Below are 22,356 nucleotides of genomic sequence, written 5' to 3'. Positions count from 1 at the left end.
TAGCACGAAAATGGGGGAAAACTGCCCCGCTTTAGTAAACGTCTTATTTTTGCCAGGTACCACGTAGTATCAATGAGATCTAATATTACCCCCCCCCCTTTTTTTTTTTCTAATTAAAAGAAAAAAAAAAAAATCGAACCTGAAAAGTCCTTTTATTCGGCCGGGTAAATACAGGTAAGACCTGGAGCATTATTTGCGCTGAAGTTCCCTTTTTTCTACTACACTCCGTTCCTGGTCAACGCACTAATTGTAATTTTAATAAAATTAGTACAAAGTCCAGGTCTTTTAAAAAACTCCAGGGCTGCCTCTGTGGTAAGATGGCGCCTCTCTAAGACCTGCCTCTTCTTAGTGATGAGGAAAAGGCCATAAATCCGTTGTTGTTTATGAAAATTTACAACTTTGCAATACAACTTTATGAGTTGTTCGGTTTTTCCATTGGTCGTTGTCGGTCATGTGGATGGTAACCGTGAACATGAACTTTTTTATAATTTCCCTTGCGAGAATAGAGCCGCATTCTTTTGCTGAGCTCTGTCCTGCTTCGGATCTCTCTGGCTTTCAATCCCCATTTCATTTGTTCTTTGTAAGGCAATAGTGAACAAAGTGTGCTGAGGTTCGGCATAAGCAGCCGCCTAGAACACAGATCCGGGATGGCAATTTCCAGTTCCCCCGCTGGAAGGTGTGGCATATTGGATTCAAAGCACTGGCGTGGCAGATTTTCAACTTGCAACCTGGCTAATTTCCTGCTTCTTCTGGCACCAAAAGGAGGGCGATTCGTCTCCTGTGCAGCCAAAGCGACAGCTGTCAAAGTCGCAGGGGCTCCTGTGAGCCAGAACCTAAAAGGTGAGAAATGTATATGACACTACTGTAAGCAGGGAAAAATGGTTTAATACGTTTAAATATTAGACATGTGCAATTAAACCAAATGGAAATGTTACCGGCCAAAAATAGAGATGGCTGCAGCTCAGCTGATTTTAACTTAGGCAGTGCATGCAAAAATATGCCTAAATAAAATGTTTGTTTTATGTAATTTAGCTAAGAAGAGGTGGATTTTTTTTTTTTTTTCACGAAGTTGATTTCTTTTTGCCTTCGGCAGGGGTATGTTGTGACGTTCAGGTTATTTTCTAATAATTCAGTTTTACAGCATCAGTGGAGGGGATTTTTTTCCCCCAGCATGGGGGGGAAAAAGTGATATCCCCACACATTTTTAAATATTAATTCGCAGTATTAACTCATTAGCTTGAATTTCATTTGCGGTTGAAGAAATTTAGATGTGATTTATTTTTTTACTATGTTATTAAAAAAAAAAAAAAAAAGGAAAACAACAGCCGAACAGCACAATGTCTCCTTGCTTCTCTGCCATGTCCGGGAGGTTATTTCTAGACGGGGGGAAACGGCGCGAATGTGGCTTAGATTTTCTTTATCAGATCGAGCGCTGCCTGCATAAATCCCTTGCCCCGCCGTGGGTCCGCCGCCGGCCGTTCGCGGCTTGCGCGCCTCGGGTGCGCGGAGCGGGCTTGGCGGCGGCTGAGCCCATTTCAGCGCCGGAGACGGAGCTTTCCCCCCCCTTGCTCTCCTTGTTGTGACTGTTACGGTGCGGCGCTGGGGCGGGGGAGCGGCGGCCGGCGGGCCGGTGCCCCGCGGTGTGCGCCGGTGGGGGGCAGCGAGCACCCGCGGACGGCGCCCCCGGCAGCCCCCGCCGCTGCCGCCCGGCTCCGCTCCCGCCTCCTCACGGCGAGAGAGCGGCTCGGAAGGCTTTAAACGGCGGCCGCGGGTCCGGCTGTGCCGCCGGGTTGATAAAGCACTGCATTTGCATTGCATTGCGGCATCCGCCGGGCTGGAGCTGCAGTGAGCGCCGATTATTTATTGCGGTGGCGGGTGCTCAGTGCTGCCACGGCGTGGCGGGACGGCGGAGGCGGGCGCCGAGCGGAGCGGCCCCCGCAGCCCCTGGAACAGCAGCGCTGGCATTCTGCGCTGCTCGGGGGAGCCCAATAAAAGACCAAGAGGGGACAAAAAAAAAAAAAAAAAATGCGGCCTAGCTTTTTCTGTGGGAGTATCGGAGCTCGCCCCCGGGCAAAATATTCCGGCAGGACCGGCTCTGCCCACTCCCCTTACCCTCCGATTCTAGCTCGGTGTGTGCCAACTGCAAGTTACCACGGTGGGAACCGGCTGGGGAGGACCCGCCCGCGTCCCCCCGGCCGGGCTCTCTGTACCCCGCCAGTCTAAACAACGATTCGCCTTGCCCAAACTGTTTGGATTAGGAGCTATTAGTTAAAGGTTGGTTTTGATGACGCTGGAGAGCACGAGAATTATTTGAAAGTGGTTTTATATACGAAGAGAAGGAGGCTTTTAAGCTTAAGAGGGTAACTACTCCCGCACCTGTACCCGAAAGTGGCTGGGGTCGCGGACGTGTTTGCGGCGGGAGGAGGAAGGCGGAATGTTCTGCGGAGGAGGTGCTGGGGGTGCGTGGGATTACGAAAACAAATAAACGGGGTATGAAATACACAGGTACCGCGAAGTGTGACTTTGTTGCGGTGGCAAAATGCAGCGACTGGCTTGCTTTCTTTCGGCTTTCCAGAGCGGGGGCGGGAATGGTGAAGGAAAACTGCTGTGAAATGTGTCCAGGCCGGACATTTCCTCGGCAGACTTGGGGGGCAGCAGATTATTGTGATTCGGGGTTTTCTGGGGTAGGGGGAGGAGCGGAAAGGACGCCTGAATGTGACTGAAGCAGAGATTGCGGTGCAGATTGCTTGGCTGTCACTGTAACTACTCGAACACGACCCAGTCAGGCAAACGTGCAGATTTCATTCCTTTTCGTGTTATGGGATCGGCGAATAAATATTTTCTCTGCGTGCGATCGGGCTTTCACAACTTGGTTTGGACGCAAACAGTAACTTGAAAAACAGGAAAGAAACAAAAAGAAATGGAGGGGAAGAAAATCAGACTGTAGCCCATGCTACAAAATGTAAATATAACTAAGCCTGGAGCGATTTTTATTTTAAAATTTGTTTTGGTCTTTGTGTGATGGATTCAAACAAAAGATCGTCTGCCCACAACTTTTTGGAAGTAAGGCCGGTGGGGTTTGTTTGTCCCGAGTATTCTTTTTTTTCATGGTGTGTTTTCGTTCTGACTTAAACTGGCGATAATATGCTCTTTTAAAAGCCTTTTCGCGTTTAGCATGCTGTGTATGAGTGCTTGCTTTCTGGTGTTTCCTCCTTTTTAAACTCTATTCTCACCGAGTAAAAAACCCCTCATTTTTCCGGAGAAATCTGCTTTTCAGGAAATACATGTTTCTGAAATGACCTCTCAAAGCATGCAGCTAGTGAGCTGTAATTCTACCAGGTGTGTTTGTTGATTAGCTGGGCTGAAGAGGTTAAGGAAGTTGAAAAAAAACCCGAAGGCAATCAACATCTGAATGTGAAAGTCCAGCTGAGACTGCAAACAATACAAACTATTGTGGAGCGATGTTTTAACTCACTACTGTTTTATAGGTATCGTAATCTGCCCCCGGAAATGAGACAAATAGTCTCCCAACAACAACAAAACTCTCCTTTGAAAGCTGCTTTAGGAAACGCTGCTCGTACGAATGTCACTTTACGTGACAGAGCGCGTTTAAAATTAGTCTATTCAATCTGTTGTAATGGGCAGGGATTATGAGTAAACACATATTGGAATGAACAACCCCATGTTATCTGCAGAAACTGCAGGGTTACGGCTGAATTAAACCCGCATCAGCGAATTTCATCAGAACAGTTACGGTCCGAGCCCTGGGCCAAGAATTATATTTCCGCTATGGGGTAACTGCCATATTGAAAAATGGAGGTGGAAATGTTTGTTTCGTGTATTGTTCTTCCCCTCTTAAAGACACAAATCCGCGTTTAATCAAATTATTCCGAGCAACAACGAAACCGATTGGCTTCCGCTGAGTCACTAGAGGGGTTGTATTAATTAGGAATAGTCCTACTGGCTCCTTTTTGAATCTGAATGTTTGATACCCTCGGCTCTACTCTGGCGGGAGGAGGGTAGACTTGGGGAGAACAGACACATGGAACTTCATCTGGGCTGCCGGGGGGCGCCGGGAGCCCATGCGGCTCTTCCCGAGGCCTCCTCGGGCACTTGGTGCAAATCAAAAATCCCACTCCCCAGAAGGCCACCGCCCCAGCCTCCTAATTATGGGGATGTTCATTAAGATACGAGACCTCTTCCACTGCAGGACGCGTTAGCCTCTCTCACAAAAGCTGGATTCGGCACTGGGGCGGGCTCCCTGAGCTCCGAAGGGAAGCCTTAGTGGAGGGGCAATTTTCGACTGAATGGATAAATAAATACGTTTTAGAATAGCTTAAAAATCCTTGGATGCAGTTGTGGCATCGCGACGGCAAAACGGAGAGAGGCCAGGTCCCCCCGCGCCCCCCGGGCTGCGCGGCGCTCCGCTCCCCCTTTCACGTGCTCCCTCCTCTCCAAAGTTTCCCTTCGCAGCATCCTCCACCGCCGTCTCCTTCCCTCCCTCCTCCTTCCCTCCGCCGGAGCTCCGGGGGCGGCTAGCCCACCCTTCCCACGGGGTTGCGCGACTCCCTCCTCGTGGGGGCTCCAACTTTTAAGGGCGCCCCCTCCCCACCCCTCGGGCAGCCGGGGGGTGTCCCCGCCGCCCGCTCCCGCACCGCCCGCGCTGCCGGGAATTATCGCCGCTGCTGTTGTTGTTATTATTATTACGGGACCACTTTCCCGCGCGGGGCGGGGGCGGTGCCGCGGCGGGGGCGCGGCCGGTGCCGCGGGGAGCGCGGCGGGCGGCGCGGGGGGCGCGGGCGGCGCGGCGGGGCCGGGGCTGCCGGTAAGTTGGCGGCGCGGTGGCGGCGGCCCCGGGGGAGCGGGCGCCGCGCGCGCTCCCATTGGCCGCCCCGCCGTCAGCTGCTCCTATTTTCTGCTGTCGCTTTTGGCGCTCGGCCATCCAGAAACAAACCACTTCGATGACTCCTAATAGTTATCGCCAGATGTACTAATACACAACAAATCACGGTCCGGGAGAGGGGGAGAGCAAATGAGTTCCTATTTTGTGAATCCCACTTTCCCGGGGAGCCTGCCCGGGGGCCAGGACTCCTTCCTCGGGCAGATCCCCCTGTACCCGACGGGCTATGATGCTCTCAGGCATTTTCCGGCTTCGTACGGGGCAAGCAGCCTGCAGGACAAGACTTACACCTCACCTTGTTTCTACCAACAGTCCAACACCGTCATTGCTTGCAGTCGGGCTTCCTATGAGTACGGAGCCTCTTGTTTTTATTCGGACAAGGACATTAGTAGCGCCTCTCCTTCCGGCAGTGGCAAACAGAGGGGGCCCGGGGACTACCTGCACTTTTCTCCCGATCAACAGTACAAAACCAGCGGCGGCCAAGCCAAAATTATAAATGACGAAGGCACCGACCGGAAGTACACGAGCCCTGTTTACCCCTGGATGCAGCGGATGAACTCCTGCGCTGGTAAGGCATCTCGGTGCAGTCAAGGGCGGAGAGGGGAGGAAAAGGAAAAGTTTCTTTCTTTTTTTTTTTTTTTCTTTTTTGCTAGATAAAGTCCAGATTGCTGGAGAAACACGGTTCCTGCAGGGCAACATGTAACATGAAACCTTCGCAGGTTTAGACCTGGCACGTTGGCACCCAGGGAATGGTGGCCAAGGTCCCAGTATGATGTAGGTTTACTGGTGAAAGTTACAGGGGAATCCTTGGAAAGTAGGGGGAAAAAAAAAAAAGGAACAAAGCACTTTTATCACTCTCTTAAAGCCATCCCAAAGCCTCTGCTCTGCTTCTTCATTGTCAGAGAGCGATGCATGGAATATGCCCTCTGTACTGAGGATCCAAAGCATTTGTGGTACATTCCTCCTCGCCCCCCTCCCCCAGCTCATTAGCCTGTGAGTATTGGATATTGAGAGCACGTTTCTGGGGCCGTGGGCGCACTTCCATGGCATCGCGAATTTTTTCAGACTTAGGAGTGAACTTCACATAATTGAACTATTCTGTACAGGAGTGGTGCTGGGGGAATGGGGGTGGGGGTGGAGTGGGAGGGTTGTACTGGAGTGACATTTATTTTTTATAATCCCAAATTTAAACGTTTACTTCAAGTGTTCGCTAATGACTCGCCTTCTCTCCCATCCTCCCGAGTTTATGTTTGTAGCAGGGTAGGTCTCACAGCTTTTTTTGAAAATTAAACTTTTAGCAAGACCATTCCGATGCTGCTTTGCATTCAAGAGCAATAAATTCTGGAGCAAATGGCAAAACGCTCTTCTATGATCTTTAGCTGATGTCTATAATTATACTTAGAGACCTTCTGCAGTCCCAGCCATGGCAATGGCTGTGTGTTTGTGTCAACACAGCCACATGTTCGTGCACACACACACGCACAGAACATGCGTGAGGCTTCCCGGGCAGCACACGTGTGCCTGTGCCTGTGTGTGTGCACAGAGCAGCCTCTGCCCGGCCACTCGCACCGTGCTGCCTCCCGCACCTTCCCCAGGTCCACCTCAAAGCCTCTTTGTATCCCACTTACCCCGTAAGTGCACTGCACATCTGCATTTACAGCTCGTCAGGCAGGAGAAAAGGAAAAGAGAGAATTAAAAAAAAAAAAAAGAAAAAAAGGAAAAAAAAAAAGCCTCCAGGAAACCAGAGCAGCTTCCCCCACTCCCTCGTGATTGTGCCTGCAAAAGGAGGCAGAATATTCTAATCGCTCTTTCTGGTCTGAAATCAGTGGGCCCTGTCCAATGCGATCGTTTTGTCTTTACTTCTACAGGTACAGTATATGGAACACATGGGAGACGAGGGAGGCAAACTTACACCAGATACCAAACGCTAGAGTTAGAGAAGGAATTTCATTTTAACAGATACTTAACCCGAAGACGACGTATTGAGATTGCAAACGCTCTCTGCCTTACTGAACGCCAGATTAAAATATGGTTTCAAAACAGGCGGATGAAATGGAAAAAGGAAAACAAATTCATAAATTCCACACAGCCCAGCAGCGAAGAAACAGAGGAAAAGTCAGGGGAGTAGAACCACGTTTAATAAACGCTACCAGGCCTTTCCTTAGCGCTTACTACTACTGCTATTATTATTATTTACCTTGTGTTCCTTCTGCTACTGAAATCCTATAGGTTTGTCACAGTCTATTAATCCCCAAAAGGCTTGGTTAAAAGATGTATATTTGCAATCATCTGTGACTTACTCTAATATATGTGGAAGCCCCAGCTTTCGAGCTACAGGCATGTATGTATGTAACCACCTTCCTAAAGCGTATATGGCGTCGGTTAAAGCATTACAGAATTGGCCCAGAATTTTAAATGTTTGAGATTAGCATCTCAAATGGGTGAGTGGGTGGGTGTCCCTGGTGTGCTTGTGTGAGAAAAGATAAGCAAATTATTTTTTATCCTTTTTTTTTTTTTTAATTAGAAATGCTTATATTGTAGAAAGACAAGAGATTTTAGAAAATATTTGGTTTATGGTTTTGCTAGCTCCCGTTACGGCGGGCCATGTCGTTATTCTGTGTTTGGGAGTTTATGATCCGCAGGGGAGAAAAAAAATTTTAGTTATGTATAAGATATTTAAATAGCAAAAGGAAGAAAATTTCTTTTAAAAAACGTTGTATAAATCCCTGTGTATAAACTTTCAGTTAAAGCAAAGATGAATTGCAGGGAGATTTTTTTTTTTTAATGCCGCTAAACTGCTTAGTCTGCACTATAGAATTAAAGTAAAAACTCGGCGTTAAACTTCAGGGGAAGCGAGAGAAGAGGTTTCGAAGTGGGCAATTTTTTGTGGTTCCCGTTGAGCTTACGCTAAGGTTTTGGTGAGCTCAGCTCTGCACTGAGGGGGCTTTGAATTGTGGACTACATTTCTTGGAGCTTCGTGAGCTTAGATCGATCTTTTTTCCTTTTATCTTTCTTTCTTTCTCTCTTTCTTTCTTCCTTCCTTCCTCCCTTCCTTCCTCTCCTTCTTATTTGAAGAAAAGATCTTATTAACTTGGGGATTTTCTTTCCTGCTTCTGCGGTATCTTAATTCACATTCGCATTACTTAGCACTGGAAAAAATAAATTGATACTTTGAAAAAAAATAGCTGCCATAAAATGCTTCCACTTCGAGATTTGTAAAAGTAAAATAAGCGCAGAAAAAATATTGATTAATATATATGTTATATCTCTCTATATTATATTGCGTGCGCATGAATGTGTATGTGAAGCTGTGTACAAATGCACTTGTATACGCATCGAGGCTCTTTTGTCTGAAAGGCAGCACAATTTGGGCTACCACTCTAAATGTTTTAAAAGCCAGATCTGGAGAATATAATGCAAAATGGCTACCACCGCGTTTAGAGGATTTTTTTCTCTCCGAGAGGCGATGAAATAGCGGCAGCCGTAAAGTCGCCTGGAATCTGACCCCCTAGTTGGAAAAAACCCTGCACGATATTCATCTTTAGCAGATATCTGCCATTTCACATCGGCAGGACCCGGCTGCCTCTCGAAAGCTCCGGCACGGGAATAGGTGTGGGGAAAATTATAAATCTATGTATATATGTGTAGAAGGGACATAAGCCTTGCCAGCACCCGAGAACGGATGGTATAGGATTTGTGAACCGGTGTAAAAAAGCCCCGCACGGAGGAGCAGGCAGGCACAAAGCGGAGCTCTCTCCGCACACCCGGCTCGGAGGAGCAATGCCCGCCAGCCCCGCAGCCTCTCCGCCGCTGCCGCTGCCGCTGCCGGTGGCGGCGAGCCCCGCTCCGCTCCGCGCCTCTCCGCGCGGCTCCGCGCCGCCGTCGGGGGCCGTCACCCCGGGCCGACCCCGCGGAGCCGCCGCCATCCCCCGCGCCGCCAGCGGGTGGCGCTGGAGGCCGGCGGACGGGCGGGCGGCGGCGGCGCGCACGGGAGGCGCGCCCCGGGCCGCCCGCGCCCTCCCAGCTCCCCCACCAGTGCACGAGTTTACCTCTAGAGGTCATCAGGCAGGATTTACGACTGGACAACAAAAGCACGTGATGTGAAGCCGTACCCCATATTTGGGTGCCTACGTAGGAGGGAACCAAGTACATGTCCCAGTCATTTCCATAATTCATCATAAATTGTGCAAGGGTGCTATAGACGCACAAAACGACCAAGAGCCACAAATCAAGCACACATATCAAAAAACAAATGAGCTCTTATTTTGTAAACTCATTTTGCGGTCGCTATCCAAATGGCCCGGACTACCAGTTACATAATTATGGAGATCACAGCTCGGTGAGCGAGCAATACAGGGACTCCGCCAGCATGCACTCCGGCAGGTACGGATACGGCTACAATGGCATGGACCTCAGCGTCGGGCGCTCTGCTTCCACTCACTTTGGTGCCAATGAGAGACCCCGCAGTTACCCGGCCAACACCACCTCTGCCTCGACAGAGCCCAGGTACAACCAGCCCGCGACGTCTTCCCACTCGCCTCCCCCTGACCCTCTGCCCTGCACCGCCGTGGCCGGTTCGCCTGTCAGCGAGAGTCACCACGGGGTGAAAAACTCCCTCGCCAACTCCACCAGCACTTCGTCCAATTCCAGCAGCAACACGCACATCAGCAGAGACGGGGTTGGCACCTCGTCTGGGACTGAGGAAGACACTCCAGCAAGCAGCGAGCAGGCAAGTGCCCCGACCGACCAAAGCACAGCCCAGCCTTCACAGCCCCAGATCTACCCCTGGATGCGAAAACTGCACATAAGTCATGGTAAAGCAAATACCCTGTTCTTTCTTTATTTCTCTGGAGGAAAAGGAGGATTTAATGTAAACCGGGTGGCTGCGCCGAGCAAGGTCGGGGAGAGGGGGAGAGGAGGGCGTGAGAGCGGGCAGTCTCCCCGCACACCACAACTCTGATCGCAGGGAAGCAACGCTCCCTTCTCTGGGCGAGTCCCCCCCGAAAGGAAAAAAAAAAAACCTCTCGGCCCCGAAAACACCGCCCGCCTGGCTGCCAGCGCCGGCGGGGGGAGTGCAAGGCGCCTTGCCGAAGGGAGATCGGGAGCAGAGGCTGCTCCCGGCTCTCCTCTGAATGGGGGCTCTTCCAGTGGGAACGGCGCGGCTGACCCCATTTATTTTGCTTAGACATATTAAAAAGAGAATAGGAAAGGGCGAGAAGGGCAGTTTTCACTGCTGGGAAGCCGTGGGGGAGGGGGCAGGGCGAGTCGCCCCAAACTCGGGGTAGGGGGCTCGAGGGGCAAAGCGGGGGAGCAAAGCAACTTCCAGCCCCGGGTACCTGCCCTGCCCTCGCTGCCGGGAGAGCGGCCGGAGGCTCGCTGCCTCCCAGAGCCTTCCCCAGCTCAGCCGTGGGAAAGGGCTGCACACTTCAGCTTTGCTCTCTGAGCTCTGAAAACCCAGCTATCAGCAGAGACATCCTCCAAATCAGCTTATCTGGGGGAGGCATGGGGGAGAACTAACCTTATCAAAAAATTATATTAAAAAAAAATAAAAGAAACTGAAAAAAAAATTAGAAAAAATCGAATCGTAAATCCAAGCGAAAACTTACCGAGACTACCAAATCCCCCTCCCCCAAGCCTTTCCTAAGAGGGGCTGGAGGGGGAAACTTGTTGAGCGTTTATCCAAACCAGAAACAAAACCAAAGCAGGACTGAGAATAACGGTCCTGGTTGCTGGTAGCTGCAATGAGACACGAAGGCTCCGAGAGGCTGCTGAGAATCTAAATCATGTACTTTTCTCTTCCAGACAACATAGGGGGACCAGAAGGGAAAAGGGCTCGGACTGCTTACACCCGCTATCAGACCCTGGAGCTCGAAAAGGAATTTCACTTCAATAGATACCTGACCCGCAGAAGAAGGATTGAAATAGCACATGCTCTTTGCCTCTCAGAGAGACAAATAAAGATCTGGTTCCAAAACAGGAGAATGAAATGGAAAAAGGATAATAAGCTGAAAAGTATGAGCATGGCAGCTGCAGGAGGGGCATTCCGTCCCTAAGCGTTTGATCAATTAAAAGTACTGAGCAGTATTAGCTGACCCTGCGTCGTCTCATGTCAGTACTAAGTTGACTTTCTAAAACTTCCTTGTGTTACTTCTGTGAAGAAACCCTGTTCTTGTCGCCCTTATTCATCTTTTAATCATGAGCCTGTTTATTACCATTCTCTCGCGTGTATAAGTAGATCTGCTTTTATCGTACATTTCTTTGTCTTGAATGGCTTTGTCTTGAAAAAAATAATAGATGTTTTAACTTATTTATATGAAGCGAGCTGTGTTACTTGAAGTAACTGTTAAAACAAAACAAAACTCAACAAAAAAGAACAAAAAGGAAAAAAAAGAAGTTAAAAAAAAAAGGAGAGAGAGAAAGGAAACCCTCCCCCGGTTTAGTACAAATGTTATGTGTTGCACTCAACCTGCTTAACTGTGCATGTGTGGTCAAGTGTTAATGTCTGTATAGCTCCAAGCTGTTAAAAATATTTTTATTCAAACTACCTATATAATTCCTGTGTAATTAATGCTGTTGTAGAGGTGAAATGATGAAATCAACTGAACTTGTCCTACGTGTAGTGAATAGTGAATCTGTGACGAAAACTGTGATTCCAAGCAGTATGTCCTTGCTGTGCCTTTGTATATGACTCTTTGCACGAACTCTTAGAAGTGGCTCTTATTAAGCGCAGCTTCTGTGATGTATGTTTTTTGTGAACAAAGTTACAAATATAGTCAAAGTCTGGCTGTTTGAGCAAACTGTGATCAGCTTTTTTTTTTTAATTATTATTATTATTATTTGTTTTTAAAAAAACCTGACTGGAAATCAACAAAAAAATAAACTTTCTATTGTAAAGTTTTTGTGATCTGATTTGTGCAAAGCAAGAAGTTGTGCTTCCTGATTTGCCTCTGAAAAAGAAAAAAAAAAAAATTAGCCCGTGCAGAGTTTGTTGTAATATTTTACCTGGCTCCTGCTGCACGTTGCGTATGGTGGATGCTGCAATTGTCCGCTACCAGTATTTTTAATTGAAAGTTTGACCATAAGTTCTTCCTTACTTGTTTCTCGCTAGGTGGAAAGCTGCATCGCAGGACCACAATCAACACCCTTTGTGGCTGAATCAACTGTTAACTGTTTGCTGATGGTTGAAATTAAAAAAAAAAAAAAAAAAAACACCAAAAAAAAAAAAAAAAAAACCACCAAACCACAACCCAAACCCCAAAACATGTGCTTTGTTAAAATAAGCTGCGAACTCCAGGGTGTGTTTGCATGGCTCTAGAATTTCTCCTGTGGTTTCATTAAGTATATTTTAGGACAGCCATGTCCAAGCCCTCTGCGCCTATTAGTAATCCTCTCTAGCCACATTCCCACTCTTCACCCTTTAAAGATTTTTGGTTTTCTTCGCTAGAATTAGTTTGCTATAAACGTAATGTTACTTACCCCATCAGAGCTTGAATGGTTAACTCTTCTGAGCTTCTAAGAGCAACTAAAGATTTGCACATTTACTGACTGGTTACATTGATGCCTTCCCTTAAAAGTTATAAAACAGTAAACTTTATAAGCCCCAGTTCCGGCTATATGACATTTGGGTGCCAAATGAATAGGGTTTTGTCTATGAATTAGATCGTAAAATCATCCATAGCACAGACAGATAGGCTCACTGGCTATAAAAAGTCACGTGGTGCCATTAAAGTAAGTTTTATGGTTTTGGGGAGTTGACATCCAACATTATATACCACATAACATATAATCTCACTGACGCTGGACTTCATTTGACTCTTTTGCAGGCTACGTGTGCCTCCTGGCCATTCAAATTGTCAGGTTTAGGGACAGAAGTATCCAAACCACAAGTTCTCAGTACTATGTGAAAAATGGCTCCTTGCAAGTCAAAGGTAAGTTTTGTGCACAAGTTCCTTAAAGTTTATTTGTACAGTGGGGAAGCCGAGGTTCCTGCTCGCTCTCGCTGCCTCTCGCCTCTCTCTTTCTTTCTCTTTCTCTTTCCCTTCCTCTCCGCCTGGAGGTTTTCAGGACGGTCCCACCGAGCCCGAGAGGCAGGATCAAGCGCTAATGATCCAGGTTGCGCTGCAAATACCTCCCCCCATCCCTTCACTCGCAGCAGCTAGCTCTCTATTTTAACGATCAAATCAAAGTAAACCACAATAAGCGACTTTGGCAGAGATGGATTTTGGGGCCTAGCTTTAATCACTTTGACTACCGCAGAAGATAATTACTTCCTTTGCTCCAATAGACTCTCCAAGTTTGGAGAGGTTTTGTTTAGCAAAGAGTAGTTACTGCAGGCGATTAAAAAAAAGGGAGAAACAAAATAGATTGGGCTTGATATTATCTGGGCAGTATCTTATGGAGGCATGATAGAGTTGGAGGCGTGATGATATGGTAATAATCTTTGGATTGGTGAAATATGCTGCACATCAGAGCCAGTATTAAAATGGCACAGACTGTACTGGAGTGTTTAGATACATATTTTCTGCGTTGAGTTGTGCAGAAAGCTTTAGCTGTGTGTATATGCACATCTGTGAGTGCGTAGTGTGTTTTGGGGATGCGCTTTTATAACACTGCTGTAACTTTTTCCTGGTTCTATACGTAACTGCAGAAATAGAAACGTATTTAAATTATATTCATGTGTGCCTGCATGTACAAACCAGTTTGTACTTCTGTGTAAAGCCGTGCAGATGCCTATATGTGTCTAATATTGGTGTATTCATGTACACAAAGGGTGTGTATGTGTGTACACATATATATGTTCCTGTGACTTCCTTTTTTTTTTTTTTTTTAAGCGAACCAATTGACTGTAACTTGTAGCATTAATACAAGAGACTACAGGTCATTAGAGTGCTGCAAATTATGAAATACGGGCTTGGTTTATTGAAGATTGTAAATATCCCCCTAGCTCTGCTCTCTCCCTTTCTGCCTTATATTGCTGGCTGCCATTGTGGGGTAGGCCCCAGCTGCGTGTTTACTTCAACATTCTTTTTATTTAAGTGGACTGTTCTCACTAGAGTGTGATTACTCAGCAATAAACTTTATGGCCGGATTTAACTTCAGTCTTTGAATTTCCAGGACTTGAATGAAAGGGTGAAAGGAACTCTATCTTTCTCTGGGTAACATTAAGGCCTGATCCTTATCCTCAGAGCTGTTACTTTGGCGAGTGATCTCGGGGGGTATAAACAGACTAGTCAGGGGCCATGGTAGAATTCTGAGAATTGCCTATTATCTATCTATCTATCTATCTATCTATCTATCTATCTATCTATCTATCTATCTATCTATCTATCTCTCCAAACCAGTTGTGGGTACCTCTTTCTCTGCATAGGTTTGGAGTAACATTGATTCAGCAGATTGCATTGTTTTCTTTTATGTGTCATAAAGTCGGGTTTGCAAAAGAATGGAGTGGTTTGATGTGAGACAGAGATGGGCTTTGTTTTATTTCGCTAGTGCTATGTCATTTGAATGTTGTGGTTTAGGCTGGTTTGGCTACTGTGAGCGAAAATGGGAGAAAGGCGCAGGGTTTTAGGAGGGTAAGGCTGTTGTGTACCTCTGCAAAGTCTGCATATTGCTGACTGACCCCTATTTTTAATTTATTAGTCTTTAAAGAAATGGTAGTATCTAAGGTAGGTTCATCCCAAAGAGCTCAGTTTTAACAGCATTTAATATTTAAAGTCAACCCTTGCGGAAGATAAATAGAGTCTGATGCCTTTGTGTCTGTCGATCCTTCCTGTCAGCACTAAACAAACACATCTGCATATATTTCATATTAAAAAAAATGAGAAAGGCTTTAAAAGAGCATATCCAAATGCACATTTGAAAATCATTTCCTTTTAAACAGCTGGAGATTTTATAGTACTCTACTTGACACATTTTCGTCAATAGGAATATCAGAAAGTTGTATATGATAGGCATGTATTATATTATACTATACGCCATAAAATTTTATAGTTTGAGGCAAGGCATGAAAAACCCTTAAAAGTTTGGTCTTCATTTATATATAGGTCGTTTTCCAAGGAAAACCCTTTGCTTGTAGACGGGAATGATACCAGACACAAACAGCTCATGATTACTCAGTATTTAACAACACTGCCCTATTTGAATTAACTGGCTAATATACAAGCACGCACCGACGCCCGTTGGACTAATATTTTAGGATCCTGGATATCATCCTGGATTGTAATTTTTCATTGCCTAGAGTGAAAAGATTTGCTACTGTGTATTTTCCACATTTTTGAATGTGGCTTCTGGACCATATCCCACACAAAACAATGTACAGTCGTTCAAGAACTATGGAAAAGAAAAATATCCCTAGGTCCAGAAGCGTAAGAGCCCGCCTGTACTGCAAAAAACACTAGCAACCAAAGAAAGTTAGCTAGAAATCACAACTTCACCCTGTTTCTGGCCCTGCCCTGTATTAAGCATCGCAGTTGAAACCATTCAAACACAGAAATGCGTTAAGATTTCCTAATACGCTCTGAAATTTGAAATTCAAACGAGCCCAGACTGCCGAACTCTGCGAAAATAGTCCCAGATCCGAATTGTTTTCCGAGGGAAAATGTCGTAGGAAACTATACCCGAGAATCAGGAGAGAGGTTTTATCTGCGCACCTTATTTTTCTGATGAGTTTAGGGGATTGATAAATGCAAGGTTTTTTTCTATTTTAAGAATGGCACGTTGCGTTCTGCGATTTGAAATACAGTTTACTTAATCCTTTGAAAGAAATACTTGCAGTGTCTCATGTCTAAGTGTAAAAACCAATTAAAGATTAGGCAGCTCTCTTAATGTGTGGAACTGGTGACTTTGCAAGACTTAACTTTCTCTAAACCAGGAGTGTAACAATCCAATGGAAAGTCATCCGTAAATTACAGCTCTGCAGCCTTGTCTAAACTATGCAAATGCCCTAATTTCAGAACAAGGAGATTATTATTCTGCCGTTTCCTTACATGTAATAAGTGTGTATCTGTGGAAAGGTGACAATAGAGGAGTTTGCAATTTGCTCCATGGGAAATTGAATGGAACAGATCATGAGGGGGGAGATCAGGAGGTTTCGATTTCTAACGCTGAATACGGGAGCAATGAGTTTTCCCTCCCCGTAAATACAGATTTGACGCATTTAATGCAGACACGAGTGAATCTCCTGACCAAGTTAAGATGTCGTTGGCTTTCTTAGTCCTTTCTCTTTCTGCCCTCAAAATCTCCCGGATTTGAGGCTAGGGTCACTAGCTAGAGCGGAAAACCACAGTTCCCACAATCTTCTGGTCATCTTTGAAGATATTATCCCTTTCAAATTAAAGCATCTTCACCAATGTCTCTCTGTAAGGCAAATACTCATGGACCACCCCGGTCACATGTTCCTGTAGCTATGCGCACAAACAATTTCAAATCTGACACAGAGATCGTGTAAAATTTGCATGGATTTTGCCTTATAAGACGCAAAAGGAATCTTTTCTATATCCCCTCCCCCCAAAAAATGTCTTTTCAATAATAATATTTGCTATGAAGGTTATTGGGTAATTATTGCAATTTTGTGGAACAGTCCTTGCTTGAGGTGAAGTCTGTCTCCGGATAATAAATGGCAGCCCGTGCAGTTCACTGCCAGGTTAAGTAAATGCAGAAAAGATAAATCTGCACACCCTAGGAATCACCAGCAGAGCTCGCTTTAGACCAAGTTCACAGTCAACTCGTTTGCCTAGACAAGGCTTCGCAAACAATTAGACTTGTTTCTTTATGTTTAAATCAAGGAGAAATGACTAAAACCCTTCAGCAGAGAGCTGCAGCTTTTCCCCCAACGCTCGTCGTTCCATTCCTTCCAACCTCACGCCCGGAACTTACCCAGCAATTCACCTGCAATTGTAACCATTTAGCGCCTTTGAGTAACAGGCTTCCCTCCAACGCTGCCGAAAGGCTGTGCAAACTGATCTAGCAGCATTTTACAAAGCTGAGAGATTAAGGAAAAGAAAAAAACAATTAAAAATGCAAAAGTATCCGATTTCTCAGCAGCAAGAAGAAGGAAAAAAAAATAGCAGCAATAAAAAAGAGAGCCCTTAGAAAGCTGGGGGAAACAAGCAGAAGTATTGAAACAAACAGTGCGAGTCTCTTACTCCTAAAAGAAGCTGCATAGCTTTTGTATATCTTTGTGGTTAAGGGCGTTACAACTGCAGGTCAAAAAGTTGAGGGTCAAAAGTTTACGTTTTGCACCACTCTTAGTCATTCGCCCAGACAGAGTTTGATGTCAATGTTATAGCCGAGATCTTGACTATCAGCACAAAAGATAAAATAGCTTTGAGTTACGTGTGTATCACAGTATGGACTCCAGGTGAACCCTACTGGCTGAATGACCTCAATTACCAAGGAAAGGATAGAAAATTCCTCTTTTCAAGAGTAATACACGTTGTTTTTCATCTTGAATTATCAGCCACATTTGTGTCTGAATATCTCGGGTTCAGCCGCGGCAGGTAAACACGCGTGTTACCCCCACAGAAGCCACTGATGCTGCCTCCTCCAAAAGTCAGGTAGCAAAATGTCTCACCCTTGTTTATTATATAATAACCTGCTCTAAGAGGTTTAATGTTAAGCCTTCTCACTTTGCAAAATGGCAGGAAGATAAGATAGGAGCGAAGCTATTAACGCGTGTATCGATCCTCGCCGCGTCTTTGTTTTTGCTCTCATTTCTGTAGCGACCGCTAAACTGTGCTTAAACAGGACATGCCGGAGATAATACGGGCTATATGTTTGGTCCGAAGGAGCTCGTTTGAAATGCGGAGCGGTGGGGCCGTGGTGCGATACCCATGGAAAATATTACGGAGAAGCTGGCGCCCTGCGCCTCTCCGTAATTTGGAGGGTTCTCACAGCCTTCTGGAATTACCCGAGGCGGCAGTTCCCAGCGAAATTTGGAGTAGGACTCGTTGTTTTTCCTCTAGCCACCCACCCCTCTTCACCCTTCCAAGAAAAAGTTTAGTGGAGTTTCTTAGCGCGGAGAGATTCCCACATTGCTGGGATTTTTTTGTTCCCAGTGCCGCCTCTGAGTAAAAGCTTAAGCTCCTTGGTTAGACGTGTCTGCAGGGAGAACTAGCCAATATTGCTCAAGCAACTTCATTTTGGAGGGCGTCATCGCAGACGGGATTCAGCTTGAAATTTTAAGGCTGAGGGGTCGATGGAAGAGGGAAACGATACTCGAATATAGCCATAATCAGACCTGAAAGGTGTGGAGGAGGCGACAGTGCGACAAGGAAATCCGAGAAAGAGCGCACCTCACCCCCAGCCACGCATTGCTGCCTTTCCACCCCCAAGGCAGCAGCCTACACCGGCCTCTGTGTAACTGGTACGCGTGAATTATTTGCCAGAGACACAGCTGGATCGTGGCAGGCGAGCGCTGTATCTTGGGAACAAGTACGCGAGAGGTTAGATATCAGATTAGCCAAAGTGATTATCGGAGATTGTGCCTAAAGTACCTGCTGAAGCCTGGAAAGTGTGTAATGCAAGTGTTTGCTCGGCGTGTAGACGCTGTTCACAAGTTGTTGCCGCTGCTCACTTGTAGCGAGCCCTGGCACTGCGCGTTTAGGGAGCCTGCCCGCTCTGGAGATAGTATATAACCTTTCACATCCAGACTATTTATTTGGTGTAAGAGCGAAGCCTGATAACAAGCTAAAAACCGTAGCCAAATATCTATTTTGTTAGAGAATAGCAGGCGGATTGTTTCCAAGAATAACAATGCGTCTTTGATATACCCAGAATGAAAGCTGTTACTATAACCGGCTTACTCAAGAGTAGGTGACAGAAATCCATTATTTCCTCACTAAAACAATTAGTGGTCCGAATTCCGTATTTTAAATCTGGTTTAGAATAAAAATATCAATGAGAATAATTTCAAAGAAGTTGAAAAGGCGACTTACATAAATATTGACTCTTTTCAATTATTGTTTAAATTGTTTCCCCCTCCCCCCCCCCCAAAAAAAAAGCCAACGGGCTAGAACAGGACAGTTCAGTTAATAATTTGAGACGAACTCTTTCTGTCCTTTCACTCTCTGCATTCAGCACGCTGCTCTCTGGCGTGGAAGGTCTGCTCAAAAGACCATTCATTTAAAATCCGGGCACAAATCACATTTTACGTATGTTTATTTAAGCGCACCAAGACAGGGTGAGCAAACCCCGCCAACCATCCCGTTGTTAAGAGGAGCCCCAGTGCCAGGGAAACCATCGCTTTTATCAAATGCTGAACTTGGGGCAAAAATGCCAACATTGCCCCGGCAGCGCCCATCGGGAAGGACGCTCTCATCCGCGGAGGCAGGAGCAGCCTCGGGGCTGTATCATTCCCAGGAACAAAGAAAGGAATACAGTCGATACATTCCATAACGTTTACATTTTCCCTCGATTTTTTTTCTTATTTTTCCCTTAGAAGAAGTGACCTGGGCAAAGCACCCTGCTATCTAAAAGACACTGTTATAGACCTTTTAGAAAAACTAAGTCCAAGGCCGAGGTGAACTTCAGGTCACCGCGTCTAACAAATATGAAAATGTCGCCTGGTGAAGGGCACGCCTTGTTATTTAACAAAGACTGTCAATGTGTAAGATTAATAAGAAACAAAATGCACACGGTGTCACTTTTCGGTCACTTTGAAACTTGGGACAGCCTCGCATTCAAGAGGGGAAAGCTGGGACTAAATATATTCAAAATGGTTCAAATCAAAGTCAAACCAGGCTGCTAGTGCGATTCTTCCTCCTCCTACCGCTCTCGGTGGAGGATGCCCGGCACGGCAAGAGGTTGACTTGAATTATTATTATTATTATTATTATTATTATTATTATTATTATACTACAACTATTATTATTGCCGTTGTTATTATAATTTTCTCTTTCGTGGTAATTATGTCTTAGCTGCGTATGTGGAGGGTAACAGGAATGCTTGCCTGTTTCACAAGAAAAAGAGGGATCCCCTTTTTGTCCCTCTTTCGGTATGTATTGAGTTGCTTCTTCTTGGTGCATGAAAATTTACTCTCTCCCTCTCAACTTAATTCCAGTGCTGTCCCCATCCCATTTTCCTGGCCAGCCTCGGCCAGGAAACTCTCGCTTCTTTATTAATTGATTGAAGTCTCCTTCTCCAGTGAAATCGAGCCTTTAGTCCTTCTAGAAAAATAAGGGAGCTGGCCTATTTTATCCTATCCTTTTCTTTCTTTGAGAACTTAGGGTGATGGTACAAGTTTGTTAAAGGGAAGTACTGGGGGAAAAAAGGGTTTGAGATTGTTTATTACAGCCATAAATCTTGCAGTAAAATGTCGAAATGGCCGTGTGCAAGATAACACTTGGTGGTCTTGGCTGGGTTCTTGTTTATGATAACAAACCAGAAAGACACGGAACAGGCCTTTTGGAGGTCCTGCTTCAGCACATCTTCACAGACCAAGAGCACCGCACGAAAAAGCCAGACTTGAGCTGGGCAGCTCAGGTCACCTTGCAGATTTACACTCGTATACAAAACTGAGTCCTTCTCTCTGTAACCAAGTGCCAGAGCCCTCCTGTAGAAAAGGGCACGGTGAAACTTTGAGATCTAATCGCAGTAAATAATATGAAGCAGAGCCCGGCCAACTCTCCCAATATAGCGCTGATCTTACAAACCGAGACAACACTTCTCGTTGTGTTTTACTGTGGTGTGGGAACACGGCAGCCCGCCGTAGTGCTCCGGCCACAGAGCCTCAGGACTTATGCCGAGGATAATATTTACGATACCCCAGTGTAATTCATCTGGTGCTAGCAGGCAGGTATTTGTATGTGTGCCTCTCTGTGTGTGCATGTATCTCTTTATACCGGGAAAATGCTATCGTGGTGGACTTCGGCGGTCTTTTTTTTTTTAACAGTCATGCAAATGGGAGCTTTTTTCCTTTTAGGAAATGGGTTTGCTGTTGTTTTGTTGTTTGTAATCTAAATAAAACAATCTCCCCTTTTCTATGAAATGTGTGCTGTTGAGGAGTTGCCGCTGTCTCTGTGTGTAACCGCGTGTGTGTAACCGCATTTCCTCTCCACGCAGAGTAAATAGAGAAACTTATCTATTACTCTAGTTAGAGTTCCATAGATGTGCTGTTGGAAATGAGTAAGTAAATGTGTTTTAACTCTCTTTACAAATTAGACATTCGATAGTAGGAGGAAATGAGTGATTGTTTAGATAAGTACCCCAGTATACCCAAGTGCTGGAAATGTTCTAACATATTACAAGCCGCATGCAATGTGCGTGCCTATGTGTCTGTGGATAAAATATAAATCGATACGCTGTGTGTCTTGTTAGATAGAATATATATTCAAATAGAATTTTATTGCATGTATCCATTATCTATTAAACTGCAAAAGACAATAATCTGAATTTAAACCAGGGTAACTGTTAGTGTAATACCTTTAGGAAGGCAAGATCTAAACTGTATCATATTTACGCTTGATATATTAGAAGTATTTTCCCATACCAGCAGATGAGATTTAGCCACTCAGCAATTATATTCTCTAAGGGTGTGGTAAATATTTCTATCTGCTTATATTCTTTCCTGTACAGATAAAAAAAATAATCTGGAAAAGTTCGCGCCTACTCCAAATGTGGCAGACTAACTGACTTTCAATAAGTACTTTTTGTCCCCTTAGAATGAGAGCGTAATTAGTTTAACCATCAAATTTCAATTACCTAAGGTCAGGGCGCTTGCCTCGTTTCCCCCTGAGCTGCAAATACCGTTAACAGTCTCAGTTTTAGTAACCTAGAAGTGCCCGGGTGCCCTCTCCCTCCTACACCAGGGTTTGCGAGCTACTGCTGCGAAGGCGCTAGCGATTTCTTATGGAAGTGAAAATTAAAAATAAACCCCAGACGAGGCACACCAAACCAACGGACTTAAATTCGTAGTTCAGAAAGCTCTGCTCCGCGGGGAGGGATGCTCCCAGTGAGCCCTGTAATCGCCGGTAGGAAGTGTTTGATACCGTCGTGTCCGTCTTCCCCTCTCCCTTCCCCCTCTGTTCCCGGTAATTTTCAGGCTCGCTCTATGCCTTGCTCCCCGCAAGCCCCTCGAGGACTCTCCTCGGCCTCCCCGCGACCTTCGTTCTAACTTTCCCTCCAATTAGCCCAGCTCCAAAGGGGCACAGGGCTGTCCCTGGAGCCCGGGCGGTCCGCAGCGGCGGGGCGCTGGGGACAGAGGCTGCAGGGCGGCCGGTGGCCTGTGCCCGACAGCCGCTGCCGCCCTCTGCCTGCGCGCAGCCCCGGCGTTCGGAGATGGGCTCGTTCAAAGGGATTGTGCAACGCCTTGTGCAATGCCTGCCTCCCTCTGGATCGCGCAGCTGGGCTGCGCTCCGCTTCCTCGCCCCGCTTCCTACACTCTCCCAAGGGAGAACGAGGACACAAAAAGTGCTGGGGCGGGCGGGGCGGGTGGGAGACTGTCAAAGCCGGATTAGTTT

At 46.1% G+C, this 22,356-nt stretch overlaps 2 protein-coding genes across 4 annotated transcripts in view; both read left to right on the top strand.

Annotated features, from left to right (window-relative positions):
• The first annotated feature begins 532 nt into the window (after positions 1-532).
• The window catches only part of HOXA6 (homeobox A6), a 41,341-nt gene continuing 19,517 nt past the window's right edge, over positions 533-22,356 (top strand). Inside the window, exons 1-3 of one of the 3 annotated variants that reach the window (XM_064704530.1) lie at positions 710-840; positions 5,213-5,468; positions 6,769-7,272. In XM_064704530.1, the coding sequence (XP_064560600.1) occupies positions 5,444-5,468; positions 6,769-7,028 (285 nt within the window). In that variant the 5' untranslated portion in view covers positions 710-840; positions 5,213-5,443 and the 3' untranslated portion in view covers positions 7,029-7,272. Of the gene's footprint in view, positions 841-4,980; positions 5,469-6,768; positions 7,273-12,723; positions 12,829-22,356 lie in introns of those variants that run through there. The other 2 variants (XM_064704529.1, XM_064704528.1) reach the window with 2 other exon arrangements.
• HOXA5 (homeobox A5) lies at positions 9,007-11,747 on the top strand. Its single transcript, XM_064704527.1, has 2 exons — positions 9,007-9,714; positions 10,703-11,747. The coding sequence occupies exons 1-2, from the start codon at positions 9,153-9,155 to the stop codon at positions 10,951-10,953; spliced, it is 813 nt and encodes a 270-aa protein (XP_064560597.1). The 5' UTR covers positions 9,007-9,152; the 3' UTR covers positions 10,954-11,747.

The sequence above is a fragment of the Zonotrichia leucophrys genome, chromosome 2, assembly GCF_028769735.1.
Source record: "Zonotrichia leucophrys gambelii isolate GWCS_2022_RI chromosome 2, RI_Zleu_2.0, whole genome shotgun sequence".
Classification (NCBI taxonomy): domain Eukaryota; kingdom Metazoa; phylum Chordata; class Aves; order Passeriformes; family Passerellidae; genus Zonotrichia; species Zonotrichia leucophrys.
The sequence above is the reverse complement of the archived record's forward strand: the minus strand, read 5'-3'. Positions and strand labels throughout refer to the sequence as shown.

Bases quoted from the DNA above. Each gene is read 5' to 3' on its own strand.
- HOXA5 (XM_064704527.1), top strand. From the start codon at position 9,153: ATGAGCTCTTATTTTGTAAACTCATTTTGCGGTCGCTATCCAAATGGC. The intron at 9,715-10,702 runs GTAAAGCAAATA...TTTCTCTTCCAG, and splicing joins AAAACTGCACATAAGTCATG to ACAACATAGGGGGACCAGAA.